Source organism: Corylus avellana, chromosome ca11 (genome assembly GCF_901000735.1).
Source record: "Corylus avellana chromosome ca11, CavTom2PMs-1.0".
NCBI classification, from domain to species: domain Eukaryota; kingdom Viridiplantae; phylum Streptophyta; class Magnoliopsida; order Fagales; family Betulaceae; genus Corylus; species Corylus avellana.
This window is the reverse complement of record NC_081551.1, coordinates 4,004,532-4,025,153: the sequence shown is the minus strand read 5'-3', so window position 1 is coordinate 4,025,153 and position 20,622 is coordinate 4,004,532. Positions and strand designations below refer to the sequence as shown.

At 35.8% G+C, this 20,622-nt stretch overlaps 1 protein-coding gene across 1 annotated transcript in view; it reads right to left on the bottom strand.

Moving 5' to 3' along the window:
• LOC132165443 (calmodulin-binding transcription activator 3-like) overlaps positions 1-17,351 on the bottom strand; it is a 21,851-nt gene extending 4,500 nt beyond the window's left edge. The window contains 18 exon segments of the mRNA XM_059576012.1: positions 1,650-1,973; positions 2,122-2,704; positions 3,098-3,795; positions 3,957-4,307; positions 4,309-4,506; positions 5,003-5,325; positions 5,451-5,564; positions 5,733-5,943; positions 6,103-6,145; positions 7,402-7,490; positions 7,660-7,775; positions 8,529-8,648; positions 9,463-9,667; positions 10,342-10,384; positions 14,260-14,348; positions 14,518-14,630; positions 16,525-16,644; positions 17,297-17,351. Of these exon segments, the coding sequence (XP_059431995.1) occupies positions 1,650-1,973; positions 2,122-2,704; positions 3,098-3,795; positions 3,957-4,307; positions 4,309-4,506; positions 5,003-5,325; positions 5,451-5,564; positions 5,733-5,943; positions 6,103-6,145; positions 7,402-7,490; positions 7,660-7,775; positions 8,529-8,648; positions 9,463-9,667; positions 10,342-10,384; positions 14,260-14,348; positions 14,518-14,630; positions 16,525-16,644; positions 17,297-17,336 (3,780 nt within the window). The 5' untranslated portion in view covers positions 17,337-17,351.
• Positions 17,352-20,622: the final 3,271 nt, after the last annotated feature.

Sequence of the window (20,622 nt, the reverse complement as noted above, 5' to 3'; positions counted from 1 at the left end):
ATTGAACATGGAACTGGAAAAAGATACTTAAGCTAAGGGATATAGCAAAGAAGTTCATCAAATTCTCGGTGGGAGATGGAAAAAACATTCATTTATGGCTGGATTGGTGGCACCTTGATGATGCCCTTTATGAACAATATGGATACAAGGTAGCATATGATGCTCGAAGTAAGATGGAAGCAAAATTATCAAGTGTAATAAAGGGAAAGTAGTGGGAGTGGCAACCAGCCAAATCAGAAGATTTAGTTAGTATACAAAGCAAGTTGCCAATGGTGAAAATAGGAGAAAGTGATAAGCCTATATGGGTGATTTCAAAAAGAAAAGAAAAAAGTTGTTATACCAGTGTAAAAACGTGGGATGCAATTCAATCTAAGAAGCCAAAAGTGGATTGGTAGAAACTGATTTGGTTTCCACTTGCAATTCCTAAACAAGCATTTGTATTGTGGCTGGATTGGGGCTATAAAGTACAGATCAAATGTGTGTTCTGCAGAAGCATTATTGAATGCAGAGATCATTTATTCTTAGAATGTGGATTCAGTAAAAGAATTTGGGGAGAGACAATGAAGAAATGTTTAGTACTAGATCCTCCTATAGGATGGTAGGAGAGAGTAAAGGAATAAGAAAATGGAGGAACAAAAGCTTAAGAGTAAGCTGGTTTGGAGTGCAGCACGTGTAAACAAGCCGAGCTTGAGCAGATAGTGCTTGTTCAAGCTTGGCTCGTTGAATTTTTTTGTCGAGCTCGAGCTTGACACGAGCTCCATTTCATATCCAAGCTTGGCTCATTAGGGTGGGTACCTTGTCCGAGCTCGAGCTCAAAAAATTTTGCCTAGCTCGAGCGAAGTACTCGAGCTCGGCTTGTAGTATTTAAGTTATTAAAAAAAAAAAAACAGCATAAACAAATTTTATTAATGATACGATTGAGTATAATAAGTTTCCATTCAATCATATAATTAACAATTCAAATTGCTGATTTAATTAGCATTAGATACGTAATGGTTAGATCAATTAAGATATGACCACATGATTAACTTTTATCATTAAATTATATATTATATAAGTTAATTTTATTAATTAATATATACATATATTTATGAATTAATATATAAATATATACGAGTCGCGCTAATAAGCGAGCCGAGCCCGTTCATGAACTTTAAACGAGCGAACCGAATTGTAGACGGGTATGTATTGTTTAATAATCGAGTATAGTTTCATGTCCACGAACGGCTTATTTAATAATCGAGTCACGCACGAGCCAAGTTTTATCGAGCTAAGCCCAAGCAAGCTCACGGGTAGCTTTGTTTGTTTACAGCCCTATGCAGCAGTATACAACACATGGAGGCAGAGAAATGATTTAAGGCATGAGAATCAACCTAGAGCAGAGGAGAAAGTGATTCAAAATGTTGTATAGAAATAGAATAAGGGGAAGGGGAAATTTAAAAAGAATGATGAGAATGTAGAGATTTGTAGCGATTGGTGTATAACTCAAAGTATACTGGATTACTAGGTAGGTAGTTTGTTTTGTTGTTAGATGCTTTGTCATAGCATTTGTTGTTCCAGCATGTTTGCTGGAGAGTGTTGTAAAACTTTGTTCCGTTTTTAATAGCAAGTCATTCATCCCAAAAAAAGCAAAAAGCAAAATCCAGTACCTTTGTTTCCTGTATCTCAGCCACAACATTCAGCAGCCTACGATATTGATCTCTCGCCTCTGGATACTGAACCATGGACTTCACCCTAGCAAGGGCTTTTTGCAACCTCTCCTCTGTTTGCTTTCTGCCCTCTTTCAGGAAATCATAGTCATCCTCCTTCGAAGATGTATCTTCCATTCTACGGCCCTCGGTAAGTGCTTCTGATTTAAATCCACGCAAACCACTTCCTTTTCGTCTCCAACGCAAAATAACTTTCTCCAAAATTCCAACTGACCAGGTTATCTTTCTATAGTTCTTCCTGACCTGGTGGCCTCTTACATGGGCCTTTTGTCATGAAAGCTAATAGTTAGTATTGCACTTGATTTCTCAATTTAGGGGAAAACCTTCAACAACAAATACACACAAGAATAGACACCAAAAGTAAAGCAGGAGCCATAAAACCAAGCAGAGAAAAGCAACAATAGCAACGCACCTGAATTTTCACAATTCGCTGCCGGATTATCAAAAATTCTTTTCTTCCCTTCCAACTGCGGAACTTATTTTGTATCCGAATTGCAGCAGCATGCACAGGCAGATCGTGTTGTACTGATTTGTGTGTCTTAACAGCAAGAAAAGAAAGAGCTTGTTCTTCTTCTGACATGCCAAATGCATCATCACCATACTCTTTTAACTGCTTTTTTTGGAAGGACTGCATCCTGTAGACTTGATGAATACGTGCAGCAGCTTGAGTGGCATTACAGACAGCAGCTAGCGAATCTTTCAGTGATAATCCATCTGGTAAATCCCCATCGCTGATTGGAGTTGCGCTTCGTTCTGAAACTGTTTCAACTGCTTTTGCTCCAGGGATCTCTGCAGCATCACCATCCTTGGTGTCCAACTGAAGAGATGAAAGGTGGGCACTCAGAGCAGACTCTGCAAGATAACCAGCAATTCCTTTATGTCCATTAGCAGAAGCTAGGTCAGCAGGTGTTCTGCCTGAAGGATACTTGGGACTTGGATCAGTTACTACACCAGGAGCTGCACCGAGAGAGACAAGGGAAGCAACCGTGCGCTCTCTGGTAAAGCAAGTTCAAACAAGAAGTTAACTTGGAAGGAGAAGAAAAGAAAAAGTTCATAATGAGTATTAGCATTTGACGAAAAATTCAAAAGGACTACCACTTGCTGTTCAGGTTTATCCCTGCCTGGTAAGGTATATATACTTCAACTTAAATTATGTCTATCAAATTCAATTTCCCTCTCTATGTACAGAGAAGGCTTTCATAGCATAGGTAGTTTTCTTGTTATATCTTCACATATGATACAAGATCTTTTCCCCTTTTCTCTCATATGAGATTCAGCCTAGAATGTCGTGTCCTGTACATTGGAAGGTGGAGGCAGAAAGAATAGACGGAAGTACACAAAGGTAAAGATTACCACAAAGAAACAAGCAAGAATCTTTAAGTGCTCACCTGCCAAAAAATGCAGCCCAATGAAGTGCAGTCCATCCATTCACATCACGGAAATTGACACTTACACCTGCAAGTTTTGTGGGTTCTAGGGCCCAATCATAGCCAAGGGCAGCTGCAAAATGTAGCACACCTTGGCCACCCTTATCCAATACAGAAGGACCTTTTCCACCTTCTGCTGCTTTCTGCAGGAGCCATATATGCAACTTCTCCTTCAGTAGCTTTTCAAGCAGCTTCTCCTGTACTCTTTCAGGAGAATAATCCTTCTCAGAAGCAAGCTCTAACATTTGATGCCATTCATCACCGTCCTCTTTTAGCAATGAACTGATTTTATTGCTTAATTGGGATTCCTCACTCAGACCGATGTAATCAGAATTTGGAGGGCAGGCAGAGCTCAGACACAATAGTTTTACAAATCGCATTTGAAGAATTTCATTTCCACTGTCACTATAATTATCTATAATATCCGCATCTTTAACAGGTTTAAATCGGTATTCAAATTCTCGCACTTCACTACATGCTAACCTATTGGAACGTGTCACATAAAAAGGAACCCTTGCAGCCTTATGAATGGGAGTATGACATCGTAAAACACCATCAGCGATAACCTCAGCAGGAACTTCCACTTCCCCAAACATACATGACCACTCACAATTTTCTGCTTCTTGTTGATTCTTCAAGAACCTTCCCGTAATCAGGACCTGTATAAGTTGTGGGATAAAAGAGAAAAAAATTAAATATCACCAGACCAGAATTGATAAATAAGACAGGATTTGTATATTAACGTTTAGCAGACAGATGACACATTTGAAAGCTTAGTTGATATAACTGCAGCCCAGAAGGAAGATCAAATCCAAGGTACCTTAATTTCAGAGCCTTCATATGCCCAATTTGGTGAGAAATCAATAATGCTGAAAAGCTGGTCCTGGGATAGAGTGGGACCAAGAGTATAATTATCCAAATGCACCTGAGGAGAAATACTGGATTCATCAACCCTACTTTCACCTTCAACACCATCCCAATAGGCCCCAGAACTGGACTGCATATATGACTCATTTACGTCTCCAAGTTCCTTACTCATCCATCTGTTGCAAGTGCCTTCTTCTGCAAGAGAGCCATCTAACACAGGTATTTTTGTAAAAAAGTTGTTGGTTTTTCCGTCTAAAGTCACCTTGCTCTCTTGACCTAAATCCAGATAATAACTGTGTTCGATCTGCATTTGTAAGCTGTCCTTGAAGGTTATCTTGCATAGGAAAGTTTTCCTTCTTATCAGTAAGTGCTAAACACGGCTCCAGACAATTGAGTACATTGACCTGATTAACGTCTTGTTCAGCCTCAGGAAGCCTAGAAACGACACCATACACTGATTCCATATGCACATCCTGATCCAAGGGCCACTTGTCTTCAGAAGTCTGTTTGTAAGGCAAAGTAAAGCCTGGACACAATTAATAGGAGTCGACAAGAAAACAGCAGCTAATGGCCCTACAACTCTAAAACCAGAATATAAAAAATTATGTACTCTATTAGTTAAAATTTACAACCAGAAGACGGGAAATTTTCTCTTGAGCTAGCTCACTCCTTCCATACAATATTTATCAATAAACAAATCAGAATTACTTGCATGCACAGCATATATGTTGTTGTCAATTGGAAGTAACTATAGTACCTTGGAAACAAGAATTTAGAAATTGGAAATTTATTTTGAGCAGTAACACAAAATGCCATCCTTTTATATCTCTATTTGAAACTCCGTAGTTCAGCTTGTAACATAAAAGCAACGATTTTCCAAATTTACTGTAACCCTCAAAAACAATCACCATGGAATGTTTATGATTCCAAAAGTGCTTTAGCAAAATATACACATTTGATGCCAATGATATATTCTATAAATTGTAACTAAATTTGTACCTTCCACTCTTCTTGGTCCTGTGGGTGACCCACAAACTCCTGCCTTTCACCAAAGTTTCCGGTGAAAAGCTGCCCCAGTTTCTGGTTTTCTCGTTTTCCAAGGACTCCAATGGTATCAGGTTGTCTTTCGAGAAATGGTGGCTGAAGAGGCATAGTTTGACTGCCAGAAATAGCATTGACAAAGAAAGAGATATCCTTCCAAGATGCAGAATCAATATCGAGGTCTTTTAATCCAGCATTATTACTCTCTTTCGCTTTATCTGCTTGAGTGAGTGAAAGAAAATCTACCCCAGAAATGGCCGAAGATTTTCCTTGATAATCATCTGTTAATAGTATAGAGTATTACAATGAAGTTGGTATGCCACGTCAGATAGCAATTAGTAATATCAAAATTCACTGATATGATCAATGATTAAATTGATAGAATAAAACAAAATAAACAACTTACTTGAAACTGATGCAGGAAACTGAGGATCAGTGAGTCCAGTATTAGTCTTCTCCACCATGGACTGCTGTGATTCGAGGGAAGAGTGGAGTGCAAATCTTGCATGGTGATTATATGCTGCATATATCATGTTAAGTTGCATGAATATAATTAAAAAAAATTTAGAATGGACTGACAATGAACACTCAAGCATACACCATCCTCAAATCCATATAAAATCGTCTCTATGAAGTAACATCAGGAGTCTATAATCAATCATAAACTGAGGCATGTATAACAATTTACCTGATTCAGTGTCTTCATATTCTGATGCCTGAGCACTGTTAAGGCTGGTTGTATCTGTAGTTTGTGATGAAGGCACTTGGGAATTATTTGGATGAATACTACACAATGCATAGCTATCATTCTCAAAATTCGGTAATAAATCTTCAGTTTCTTGGGAATAGGGAATAGCTTCTTCAGTCTCTCTAACACGGTTCCAATTTGTCCTATTGCCCTGATCAAGTTGGAAAATATAGAAAAGAATCAAAACTGAAAGTACAGAGACTTATAGACAAATAAAAATCTAATACAGCATAGAAATAATCAAGAGACTAAAATCAGCTTCAGAATGGAAAAATTTATAATAAATAAATTTAAAGGGATAAAGTGTTACCTTTACTTCCCGATAGTGGACAAGAACTATGTGTGAGAGATCCCTACAGTAGTGGTGAATTAGGTAAGCAAATAAAGAAAAACCCCAAACCACAAGAATAGAAACTGTAAGAAACAAAATTGAAAACTATTTCAGCAAGTCTTATGGCGTTTTGAACAAATAAGAATAACAACTGCACAAGGTTGATAACTAGAACTGAAGATATTTCTATCATCACATACCCTTAAGTTGAAGGAGCACAAATATACATCATTGTTGAGCAGAAAAGGAAAAAACTAGAGCAAACTAAAAAGAAATAGTAACATGGAGAGGCATTGTAGAGTATCTTCTCTGGAGGCAGCAATAGATGAGGGAAAATCCAAAAGGAAAAACAGAAAACAAAAATAAAAATCATCAACGGTTTTCTTCCTTTTCTTGTTTAACTGAAATATTTTCAACCGTATAAGCTCAATATATATTGTAAGATTTCTCTTGAGTTTGTTCTTTTTTTCCTTTTTCAAGTGTTGGGAACAGAGCTGTCTTTTTTCCTTTTTTTTTTTTTAGAGCAAAGAGGATTTCTAGCATGGAGACCTTGCTGTTTTTACGTTTCTCCTGTCTCGGCTACTAGAGTTTTAATTTGCCCTTGAATGTAAAGAAGAATCCAACGTGCTACTTGAAAAATGACTTCCGGTGAACTAGAAGGTGTTTAAGGGAGAGCTACGGTCCTAGGGTGTCTATCAGAAATTTATGGTCGACTTTGGTAGTATTTGGATAACTTCAATTATTTAAGGAAATTACACAAATTTCCCTGATTCCCAACCTTATTTTATTAGTGTTTATATGTGTTAGAGTGATTTGGAGGCTAGCTTACTGGAAAGAATTCACCTTGATTTCTACTTTCTCATTTTTCTCCCTTTTTCCATCTCAAATCACATCAAACGTGAAAATATGAGGAAAAAAATAAAACTTTACCTTAGAAGCAGGTATAGTGCATCTGCTTGTTCTTTATGTGTACGTGTGTGGGGTGAGAGAGAGGCACATTAGAGAACCATACATTTTTGTTCATTGAACAATCAATTCATTGCAAGGCCAGAAAAAGAACAAGAAAAAATGAATCAACTCATTGGAAGTCAAAAATAGTACTTAAAAAAAAAAATCTTTAATTACCCTTCAAATAACAGAACATAGAAGATTAATATTTCCAACATCTAATTTTTCATGACGAACAAGGATACACACATAGAGAACATATATTGCAAATTGATAAATTCAAAACAAATCTTCGGTAAAAAGCATGCAACTATCTCTTTACACACTCACTCTTCAAGCATCCAATAACTGCGTCTTTGAAAATTTTCATTTTCTTCACCATGGGCAAAGTAGCAGTGCAACACATCAATGCTTCCAACCTGAAAGGAAGTATAATTTTCCTTACACAGTTAATTAGAAAGCATAAACAATCTTTTAACATATATCTCTGCCTAAATGAGAATGAAACAAAAAACCATACGATTCAGTGAACAGCATACACCAGCATGATTTAAATTTCTTTAATCAACCATCATGCCTGGTGCCTACCTTGAGCCTGTCATGAGCTTCCTTCACTGTCTTTCCATCCTCTTTCTTCCTCCAGTTATGGCCATCTTTTCTGAAGTATCTCAGCGCCTTCCTATCGAAAAGTAAAAGTGAACCACCTGAAATTGGAAATACATGTCAGGTGAAGATATGTTTAGAAGTATATACTTTTGAAAAATTAACAAAAAAAAAGGTTCGAGGAGTGTCTCATTTTCAGAGTAGATGATGCTTTAAAATGTGCCTACAACTAGAAGAAATTTTTTTATTTATGAGCTAACATAAAGGACATGCTTTTCTGGCTCTCTAAAACATCAGTTACAGATGACAGAGGAAACTAAGTTCATCCAAAGAAGAAAAAAAGAGAAGAACAAATTGTATGGTTAAGTAAGAAGAGAAATGTTTCTAAATTCAAAAATAGGCTTCAGCATATTGGTCCAGATAACCGGTAACAATTTGGTAATAAAAGCTATACTATACTGATACCCACAAATATGATACCAAACGACTGATTAGCCTCACAAGAGTACTGTTGATGAGTTATCATCAATTAAACCAGTTGCAAAAGAAACTTGATCTCAGTTAGTTTTTTTTTTTTTTCCAACAAGTGAATCTTGATCTCAGCTATAACAGGGCGGGGGCTTTATAAAAATAAAAAAGTCCTAAACTCCCAAAATCGTGAATAGATCACAGAAAAAGGAGGTTAAAGGTTATGTAAAATCTCTCCCTTCCCCCCCCAACGAAAAAAACAAAAAGTTTGTCTAGAAAACTGAATCGATAATATCATTGAGATAGCTGCTGTTGTCTGGTAGAAGTAACTTCTAACAATTATTGTGCATGATATCTAACAAAAACAATGCAGGAAGGAATTGTACTTGGTGGCATATTTGCACGTTTTGTGGCCATACAAAACTTCTCATAATTTCGAAGAATTTCACAAATTTCAGCTGGGTGTAGCCATCGATGCTGTGCTGCGATGGGTATTTGCCAAATATCTGCATTCCACCAAATCACATTCACAGAAGATCATTAATTTGATCCTTGGAAACCATCACAAGCATGGCCGACTTCAAACTAACAAGTATAGAATATTTATGCAAATTCGTTTACACCAAATGCCATGTTGACTGTATGCTTGTCCATGCAAAAAGCAGGCATTTTAAGAGAGCAAGTGACTGGAAATGGGTTTTGAATCTAAGCTCGGTTATGGGCATGCACCAATGCATTATATGCATGTACACCATTAAAAAATAATTTGAGTAGATAAATGTTCCATCTTCCCCTCTAAATTTAACCTTTGAGCCACAAAGGAGAGCCCGTTAATTATGATACACGTTTCTGATCAAAACGCAGTCATCAGCACAGTTCCTATTTAGTGTCTTCTACAACCCAAGAAGGGCTAAAAAGTGTAGGATTATCTCTAGTCTAAACTCATATAGCACGATTTTAAGCGTTGCCCTAGCATCTATGAATAGTGCTCCATTGTTACCATATCTGGAAAGTGAACACATTCACAGATACAACCCCCAAAAACTTCAACTCATTCAAAACCAAGCACATAATAATAAGTATTACCTATAAATAGATAACAATAGAAATTCACCAAGAGCTACTAATGCATCAAAATAAATACCAAATCCAAAGTTCCCCCAAATGCAAAATATTACGAAATATAATTAAAGAAAATTTAGAATGGACTGACAATGAACACTCAAGCATACACCATCCTCAAATCCATAAAATCGTCCCTATGAAGTATCATCAGGAGTCTATAATCAATCATAAACTGAGGCATGTATAACAATCTACCTAATTTAGTATCTTCATACTCTGATGCCTGAGTACTGTTAAGGCTTGTTGTATCTGTAGTTTGTGAAGGCACTTGGGAATTATTTGGATGAAAACTACATGATGCAGAGCTATCAATCTCAGAATTCGGTAATAAATCTTCAGTTTCCTGGGGGGGAATAGCTTCTTCAGTCTCTCTAACACGGTTCAAATTTGTCCTATTGCCCTGATCAAGTTGGAAAATATAGAAAAGAATCAAAACTGAAAGTACAGAGACTTATAGGCAAATAAAAATCTAATATAGCATAGAAATAATCAAGAGACTAAAATCAGCTTCAGAATGGAAAATTTATAAGGAGTATCAGGGCTGAACTTCAGAAAAACGAGCATAAAACACCAATAATAGCAAATATGACAAAAACTACATCAGCATCTGATATCACAACATTAAAACCATGAATCTAAGAATGGAATGCATGACTTAAGCATCAAGTCCAGTACTAACTCCATCTATTGCAACTTGGTTGTGAGAAGTACTTCTACTAGTGCAAATCTTAAATCAAGTCCTTGGTTTTTACCACGACAAAGACTAGGTCCAATATTTCAAAAATTACTTTGTATTACCTAAGAACCTCATATCATTGAAAAGCTAGGGCTTTACAAGAGTCACTAGTAATGAAAGTTGGAATACGACCACAAACACAAAAATACCACAATGACCACCACAAATCAAAGCAGCTATGTAATGGAAAATTGAATAAATTTCTATTAGAACAATCTTTTAAATACTTTCAAAATAATTAAGTTAATAATGCCAAGAAGAAACCACTATTCTTAGGGTTTATCCATCTATGACTAATTGTGCAGACAACATTAGAGTTTAAAGGGATAAAGTGTTACCTTTACTTCCCGATAGTGGACAAAAGCTATGTGTGAGAGATCCCTACAGTAATGGTGAATTAGGTAAGCAACAAAGGAAAAACCCCAAACCACAAGAATAGAAACTGTAAGAAGCAAAATTGAAAATTATTTCAGCAAGTCTTATGGCGTTTTGAACGAATAAGAATAATAATGTAGCAGTTACGTTTCTAATAACAGCTGTTAATGAATGCAAATATGGGAAAGGAAAGATAGAAAGAATAGAATGAATGAATGAATTGACTATTGAACTAGGTATTTCGAGGATACCTAAACCTCCTTGAGTATTCGAGGACTCCTCCTCCAAGTTCACAATGAACAATTGTCTACAAAGCTACCGATTACATTCTCATTCAGACTATTTATACATCCTCCCTCAACTAACACTTCAACTAACTCTCAACTAACTAAATTGTATTATAACCTTCTCAACTAACTAAACTATATTATAACAGAAATGAGTTATCTACTTTAACCCATTACATTACCCGCTCCTTTAAAACACCTTGCCCACAAGGTGTGCAATTGAAAGAAAGCTGCCTATTACAAGGGACTACAAAGAATATTGAAATACAAATGCAGCCTAGGGTCAAAATGCAGGCCAAAAGCCCAAACCTTTGTCTGATATTTGTTCTCACTTCCCCACCTTCGCACTATTCAGCTTCCCAAGCAAGCCAGCTCAGGTGAACACACTGACTTTCACAATGCCCAATTCCACCATTTGCACACAACAGTGACAGCACACACCTCCTCCTCACCCTTTTTTATTTCTGTTGAACCCTCTCTCTTCTCATGCATCATCTACATTTTCTTCCAGCGCCATCTATGTTTGAAGAGAAAAAAAAATTTCAGACCACAAAGCTGCTTCTCCACATTAGCAAATACAGCAACCTCCCCAACAGCAGACAAGCAATGCCTCATATTGGCCAAGGTTTCATCAGCCCGAGGAAGATCACCATTGGCAAAGACATCCTCCACAGTTGCATTTAAAGTCTCATACGCAGCTTCCATTCTTTGTTTGACGGTATCGACTTTATCAAGGGCAGCAATAGATTCAGCTGAGGATCCCTCTGCCTTCACTTCGCCTTTCTTGAATTCTTCTTGGGTCTCTACCTTCTCATTCAAAGGCGAATTAATTTCTTTTTCCAACTTGACTTGTTCGCCTAATGAATTTTTAAATTGTTTCTTATCTTCCTCTAGTGAGCCCCCTTGCGTCAACTTAGCGAAGCTTTCCATAGGATCATCGTAAAACCCCATGCCAAATCGTTTTTGTAAAGCTCTAGCAAAATCATCCCAAGATGAAAAAGAATTTGACTTAGGTAATTCTTTCAACCAAATTAGAGCTGTACCTTTCATGTGAAATGAAGCAATTTTCAGCCTTTGTTGATCTGGTGTAGAGAAATGCTCAAAAAACTGAACAGCCTTATAGCACCAATTCATCGGTTCGTCTCCATCAAACATTGGAAATTCCCATCGAATGAACCTAGTTTGAAACCCTTCACCATCTGCTGCATGACTCATTCCTTTTGAGGTTGAGCCAAAATTGGCCTCCATAGAATCAAAAGAAGAACTTTTATCTTTCTGTTCTGGCGCCTTCTTTGTCTCTTGGAAATATTTCAGCAATTGAGCAAATTGTGCATCCTGCTGCCTCATATGCTCCTCCTGCTGCCTCATATGCTCCTTTTGCTGCCTCATATACTCCTCCTGTTTTCTTGCATGTTCATCATGCTTCGACTCATTACGATCAATCCTTACATTCAACTCCTCCTGAATGGTTTTATAAGCTGATACATCATCCTGTAACTTTTTAAACTCCTTCCTGAATTGTGCCAAATCAGACTCTTGCCCCATAGATCTAGTTTTCATGAAAAGAAAAAACAAATGGCTCTGATACCACTTGTAACAGTTCTGTTCTAATAACAGCTGTTAATGAATGCAAATATGGGAAAGGAAAGATAGAAAGAATAGAATGAATGAATGAATTGACTATTGAACTAGGTATTTCGAGGATACCTAAACCTCCTTGAGTATTCGAGGACTCCTCCTCCAAGTTCACAATGAACAATTGTCTACAAAGCTACCGATTACATTCTCATTCAGACTATTTATACATCCTCCCTCAACTAACACTTCAACTAACTCTCAACTAACTAAATTGTATTATAACCTTCTCAACTAACTAAACTATATTATAACAGAAATGAGTTATCTACTTTAACCCATTACAAATAACTGCACAATGTTGATAACTAGAACTGAAGATATTGCTATCATCACATACCCTTAAGTTGAAGGAGCACTAATATAAATCATTGTTGGGGGGAAAAGGAAAAAAGTAGAGCAAACTAAAAAGAAATAGTAACATGGAGAGGCATGGTAGAGTATCTTCTCTAGAGGCAGCGATAGATGAGGGGAAAGCCAAAAGGAAAAACAGAAAACAAAAATAAAAATCGTCAACAGTCTTCTTCCTCTTCTTGTTTAAGTGAAATATTTTCAACCGTATAAGCTCAATATATGTTGTAAGATTTCTCTTGAGTTTAGTTCTTTTTTTCTTTTTTCAAGTGTTGGGAACAGAGCTGTCCTTTTTTTTTTTTTTTTCTTTTTTTGAGAGCAAAGAGGATTTCTAGCATGGAGACCTTGCTGTTTTTGCATTTCTTCTGTTTCGGCTTCCAGAGAATGATTTTGATCATTTCTCTATTATAAATTAATAATCGTTTTCTACTTTCTCATTTTTCTCCCTTTTTCCACCTCAAATCACATCAAACATGAAAATAGGAAAGGAAAAAAAAAAAAAAATACCATAGGTATAGTGCATCTGCTTGTTCTTTATGTGTACGTGTGTGGTGTGAGGGAGAGGCACAGCAGGGGACCTCACATTTTTGTTCAACAATCAATTCGTTGCAAGGCCGGAAAGATAACAAGAAAAAGAATCAACTCATTGGAAGTCAAAAAAAAAAAAAAAATCTCAAAATCAGATGCAACAAATGTTCCAACTTTTTCTAAAATAAAATATTAGTCTCCATGCTTGATAGTAGACTTTAAACATATCCCAAAGATTATGACACTAAAACAAGCCTATATTCTAAGATCAATTGAGGGTTGTCCCCTTTGCGCTTTCTAATGAGATTGAATTACTTAAAAAAAAAAAAAAAAAACTTTAATTACCCTTCAAATAACAGAACATAGAAGATTAATATTTACAAAATCTAGTTTTTCATGATGAGCAAGGATATTGTTGTGAGTGCACTTGTGAAGTTTGTATCCTACATTGAAAATGTATAAAGAAAAAGAGTAGTTAATATACTTAAGTGGACTCAAACCCATTAGCTTAGGCTTTTGGGCAAGAAGTAGTGTCCTAATATGTATATTTAATTACTCTTGTTGGACTCCTGCGGTGTTTCTCTCCCTAACAATTGGTATAAGAGCTATGGTTAGCTTCCGCTTCTGATACGAGTGTCTAGGTTTGATACATTTGGTTTGACTTTGGTAAAAAGAGTGTGGTGGCTCTTGGAGTACGTGTGACACTCTTGTGCAAAGGACTCACACTTGAGAGAGAGTATGGTCAACGTAGAAGAGACTCATAAGTGTGGGGGAGATTTGTTGTAAGTGTACTTGTGAGGTTTGTGTCCCACATTAAGAAAATATAAAGAAAAATAGTAGTTAATATATTTAAGTGGACCTAACCCCATTAGCTTAGGCTTTTGGACTATTAATAGTTTTATAATATGTATATATATATATATATATATTTGGAAGGTATAATATGTATATTAACTTAATCTTGTTGGACTCCCGATGTACTTCTCACCCTAACAGATATACACATAGAGAACTTATAACGCAAATTATTCAAACAAAATCTTCAGTAAACACCATGCAAATAACTATTTACACACTCACTTTTCAAGCATCCAATAACTACGTCTTTGAAAATTTTCATTTTCTTCACCATAGGCATAGTAGCAGTCCAACACATAACTTCCTCCAACCTGAAAGCAAGTATAATTTTCTCTACACAGTTAGTAAGAAAGCAGAAAGAATATTTTAACATATATCTCTCCCTAAATGAGAATGAAACAAAAAACCATATTATTCAGTGAACAGCACACATCAGCATGATTTAAATGTCTTTAATCAAGCATGATGCCCGATGCTTACCATGAGCATCTCGTGAGCTTCCTTCTCCATCTTTCCATTTCTCTTCCTCCATTTATGGCCATCTTTTCTGAAGTATCTCGTCACCTTCCGATCAAAAAGAAAAAGTGAACCACCTGAAATTGGAAATACATGTCTGGTGAAGATAAGTTTAGAAGTATGTACTTAATTTTGAAAAATTAAGGAAAAAAAATTGTTCAAGGAGTGCCTCATTTTCAGAGTAGATGATGCTTTAATATATGTATATATACCTACAACTACAAGAAATTTTGTTATCTATGAGCTAACATAAAGGACATGCTCTTCTGGCTCTCTAAACCATCAGTTACAGATGACAGAGGAAACTAAGTTCATCCAGAGAAAGAAGAAAAAAGAGGAGAATAAATTATACGGCTTAGTAAGGAAGAGAAATGTTTCTAAATTCAACAATAGAGCATTCTAAATAAGCCACAAGAACTTAAAGGTGAAACAAATCAATAATGTACTGCATGTTAGAACACATGGTATAGCTGCTGGTCATGAAGATAAGGAAAACATTTATCATGCAGCAATCTCTGCAAAGCCTGATTGTACACCTGATCATGAAGAAAAGGAAAGTGTAGCTGTTGATCATGAAGATAAGGAAATCATAGCAGCTAAGGATTCATGGAACCAAGACCGTATAACAGTCAATGGCACAAAGAAGGAAAGAAGAATATCAGCCTGTCAAGACAGTAATGGAGTCTATGGTTTACAAGGACACACTTGATTACTGTGTAAGGATTAATGGTGATTGACAATCCCACAAATCAGGGATTGCCTTACTGTATACTTTCTTATTTTCCATCTTTAGTTCTCATTTACAGACTGAATATATTGTCTGCTGTATCACAGTTCAACCATCGAATGCAAGATCCTTTTCTTCATTCCTTTAGCTTGTTTGATTTCTTTTACTGCAATCCTTTGAAAGCTGAACAGGCGAAGGGAGAAACAAAGTCCAGAGGATTGAATGAGCACAGAAATCGATACCATATGCATCAGAATTAATTTTAAAAATAATTTTCTGCTTTTCAGTGATAGGTGCCACCTAGCTTAGGAGTTTAAACTCATGGTAACATACTCCAGCCCTGGGTCGGAGAAACCAGCATTCATCATATTGGGAATTTGGAAGACTACATGTTATACATTGAATAATTATTCATAAAAAAAGGGTAATACATATAATAATAGGTGGGTAAATAATGTCTACGTGAATAGAATTTCTCAATTTTAACTGTTATAGGCAATGAGAGAAAATTGGATATAGCAAGTGATGCGAACCAACTAATAATAAAACATATATAGGAAAGGATAAATCGGCTACTTCGAGAGAGCCGTTATCTCCAATGGCTACTTCAAGGGAGCCTTGACCTCCAAAACACAATAAACTGTATTCTAAAATAATAATCAACTCATCCTTTGTTATTGATAATTCCCCTTTAAATAGAGAAACACTATACTATTGATTACATAATAGACCTAATTGGACGACTCTAATGACTCTAATAAGGAATGAATATAACTATTTATTGGGACTATAAAATCTACGGAGATATACTTCTTATTGGACTCTAACATGACACCAGACAATATCAAATAATTACGATCATATCAGTAAGTAGCAGAAGAATGAGAAAATAGGCTCCATATATAAGAATTCTGAAACAGATTGGTTCAGATAACTAGCTAGTACAATTTGGTAATAAAAGGTATACTATACAATATACATGATATCTCGGATATGATACCAAACAACTGATTAGCCTCACAAGTGTTGATGACTTATCATCAATTAAACCAATTGCAAAAGAAACTTGATCTCAGTTTTTTTTTTTTTTTTTTCATACAACAGGGAGGTTAAATAATTAGCTTATGTAAAAAGAAAACTGAGTCGATAATATCATTGAGATAGCTGCTGTTATCTGGTAGAAGTAACTTGTAACCATTATTGTGCATGATATCAAACAAAAGCAATGCAGGAAGGAGTCGTACTTTCTGGCACATTTGCAGGTTGTGGGGCAATATGAAACTTCTTATAATTTCGAAGAATTTCACAAATTTCAGCTGGGCGTAGCCATCGATGTTGTGCTTCTATGTGTATTTGCTCCATATCTGCATTCCACCAAATCACATTAACAGAAGATCTGTACGATTAATTTGAAACCATGACATGTACGGCTGACTTCAAACTAACAAGTATACAATAATTTTACACAAAATACTACTTAAAGCGTCAAATTTATGCAAATTCGTTCACACCAAATGTCATATGTTGAGTGTATGCTTGTCCATCCAAAAAGCAGGCATTTTAAGAGAGCAAGTGACTGAAAATGGGTTTTGAATCTAAGCTCGGTTATGGGCATGCACCAATGCATTATATGCACGTATACCATTAAAAAAATAATTTGAGTAGATAAATGTTCCAGGTTCTCCTCCAAATTTAACCCCTGAAAATTTCAACTCATTCGCAACCCAGCACATAAGGATCCTATAAATAGTTAACAGTAGAAATTCACCAAGAGCTATAGTATTCATCAAAATAAGTACCAAATGCAAAGCTCCCCCAAACACAAAATATTACAAACATTTCCTACTGCATATCATAAAAGCATCAAAACCTCATGAAAAAATATACATAATATATAATCTAAAGGGTAAAAAAAAAAAAAAAAAAAAAAGGAAGAAGAAGAAGAAGAAAGAGGAAACACCTAAAACACCCACGATTCCACTTGAAGCAAAATACGAGAATCAACAAAATCCTCACCTGGTTGGTCACCAAGGCCATAGCGCCTGCTCTCCGCCATGAACTCGTTCTGGGTTACTCACTCCAACTCAGTACTCGAACCCATTCACCATAAATACTAGTACAATTGACAGATGGTTCTTTGATATGAAAAGTGGTGGCCTAGAAAAGTATCTATGATAATAGAGGATATGTGATCAAGAATGAGGGTAGATTGCCACCAAAAAAAAAGTGAGAGATTTTAGAGGCTACGATGAGCAACCTACAGAGGAAACAGAGGTGGGAAGTGGAATTGAGACACCGACGATTCACAAACAAGTTCTTGTCATTACTGAAGTTCATGAAAGATAATAGAAAGAAGGAATGTTAAAGACTTTCCAGTTCGTTTTGACGTAAAAGCCGTCAATGGCAGGAGCATGAGCCGTCGATGGCAGGAGCATGAACGAAGTAAAAGTTTCTACTTTTAACTACTATTCTTACCGCTATTTATTCTATTTTATTCTTACAATTTTTTTTTTTTTAATTCAGTAATTTTATTAGGGACAAGTTCATATAACTGTTTCAAATTACCATCAAATTCTTCTTCACTTTTAAAGTTCATATACCCTTCTATTTTTTAAAGTTTTTTTTATTAACTTTTCTTTATTTTTATTTTGATTTTAATTTATTTTAAAAAAAATAATAAAATATTGTAAGTGGGCTTGCCACCTCAGCATTTGATGGAAAAATTGTGGGGAAGTAATTGCATTCTAGCATTTCCCAACCTAGAAACCGTGTTTCCTTAAAATATTCCCCTCCAAAAAAAAGTGCCACAAACCGTGTCTTCGCAATGCATCCCCTCCAAAAAAAAAAAAATTCAAAACCGTCCCCCAATTTCTCTTATTTTATTTGCGCGAGAAAAGTGTCCAGAAGGTGGATACCCATTTTTTCACGCTAGCCGCTAGGGATGACATCGCTGACTTGGTAGAAACTAGAACTAGAAACCGTGTTTACTCAAAATTCACCCTCCAACTAAAATTGCCACATGACTGTCTGAAACCGTGTCTTCATCAAACCATCCAAACAGAAGTTCAAAACCCTCCCCCCAATTTCTCCTATTTCTAATATGTTTTGCAATTGCAACGAGGGGGGTGGAACTAGCATTTAAATTTTGGAGAGATAAAATTAAAAATTTTATGAGTAAATAAAATTTACGAGTACAAAATTAAAAAATTTAAGAGTAAAAATTTTAATTTTTAAAACATTTCGGGAACTACATGCCCCTTGGGGCCATGCAGTTCCGCCCTTGCTTGCAAAGTGTCTTCGTCAAACCGAAAAAAAGAAGGAAAAAAAAAAAAAAAAAATTCAAAACCCTCCCCCACTTGAAACCTTGTCTCCCCTTTAAAAAAAAAAAAAAATCCCCTCAATTTGCTTTGTATTGCTACGGTGTCTTCGTCAAACCATCCCCTCAAATAAAAAAATAAAAATTCAAAACCCTCATTCCCACTTGAAAGTTGAAACCGTGTTTCCCCTTAAAAAAAAAAAAAAAAAAAATTCCCCCAATTTGCTTTTTGCCGTATGTGTATAAGGCAGATGCCTTTCAAGTATTCAACCCCTATATAAATATAGACACAAGCATGCAGTAGCAATCCCCATTTTAGCTGACACCAAAAATGACTACTTTCACACATTTGTATCAACTTTTTCAGAGAATATTTCACCCCCAAGGGCTGCAGCCACCACCCGACCTAGAAGCAGCTGCCCAACCATTTCTTTTGGAAGTGCATAACCATATTACAGATTGGGTGAAGATAATGGTGACCTTTTGCTTTGCTTGGGCACCTGCAGTAGCTCTCACACATGCCCAACTTCAGTTGAAATTCTCTCCAAGCTTTCACGTGGTATCTTTCCAACTCTTATTATGCTTTGCTTGCCTCTTCGTCAGCATATTCATGAAGTCCAAGTTTCCAGTGATAGCCCGAGTGCTCGACCTTATTGGTGTCTTCTTCGCAGTGACCGCTTTATTTACCGCCATTACAATTCCATTTCCATTGTGGCTCCAAATTATCACTTGGCTGTTTTATGCCATTTCCTTTCTCGCAATTTTAGTTTCCATTCTTTTCTCTACGTGAGTAAAGTATTAAGAAACACGGAATCAATGTAATAAGGAAAGCAAGAAAGGAAAAACAGAGGAAGTTTGGAGAGAAAATATGGAGAAGATGATATTTTTCTGTATTGTATTTCTTGAATGTGTTAAAGGATATAAATCCTTTAGACTAAATTTTGATTTTGTATTCCCTAAATGAAGGGATTTAGATAATATTTATTAATCATAATTTAAGGGATATTTTTATATTTGAAATATTTCAAATCACATATAAATGTCTATAAATAGAGCTATGTACTCAGATCATATAATTAATGAAATATGTAATCTATTAATGCTTTGATGTGTAGATGTATGCTATATGCTGAACCACTGTGTCTTTCTCTCTTTCATTTGTTTCATATTATTCCACTTCATATTTATCTTATTAAATGTTTCTACAGAATAAAACTTTACATTTACAATGTATATATACTCTCCTTGATTACAAACCAACTACGGCTACTGCTCGAGTAATGAGTTCAACTGTATGTACAACCACTTTAACTGAAAGTAAACTAACATAACAGAGAAAAAAGAAAAAAGAAAAAAAACTAACATAACAGCAAACTAACAGTTATTATTATCATTATTGTAATGTGGCTCAAATGGAAATATATGATATTTTTTCTCTATAACTCACATATGTCAATCGGGGCGTGTTCTTTGGTTCTTCCCTTATAACTGGGTTGACCCTCATATCTCATGGGTCATCGGGTTGGATCAAAAATGGGCTGGGATGGATCGGGATGAAGTCACTGGATCTTGGGGCAGGGCAGTTGAAGGGCCTAATCTAGCATATAACCATAGTTTATAGGTAACAAATTAACAAAACGTTATTATATATAATTAGATAATAGAACTAATTAAATATAGTACAATTAACTATATTACAAGTATATTATATAAGATGCTCTACTAATTAGTATGTTAATATTAATATATAACACATATATAATAATATAAATAACACACATACATATATTGAGTCTCGAACACACATACAAATAACACATTCGTTTTGGATGTCTGTCTAAGACATCAATTATTGAGTCTTGAACCTATTACAAGGGGAAAAGGTGCGGCTTTACGTCAAGCTAACGCATAGTTTGTGTCATGTTATTACTGACATGTTAAATGAACCTAGAAAAATTTTCAAACTGGTGTGATAGACCATGAGTGGCAGCCAAGGAAAATAGAATTGCATTTTTTTTAATTTAAA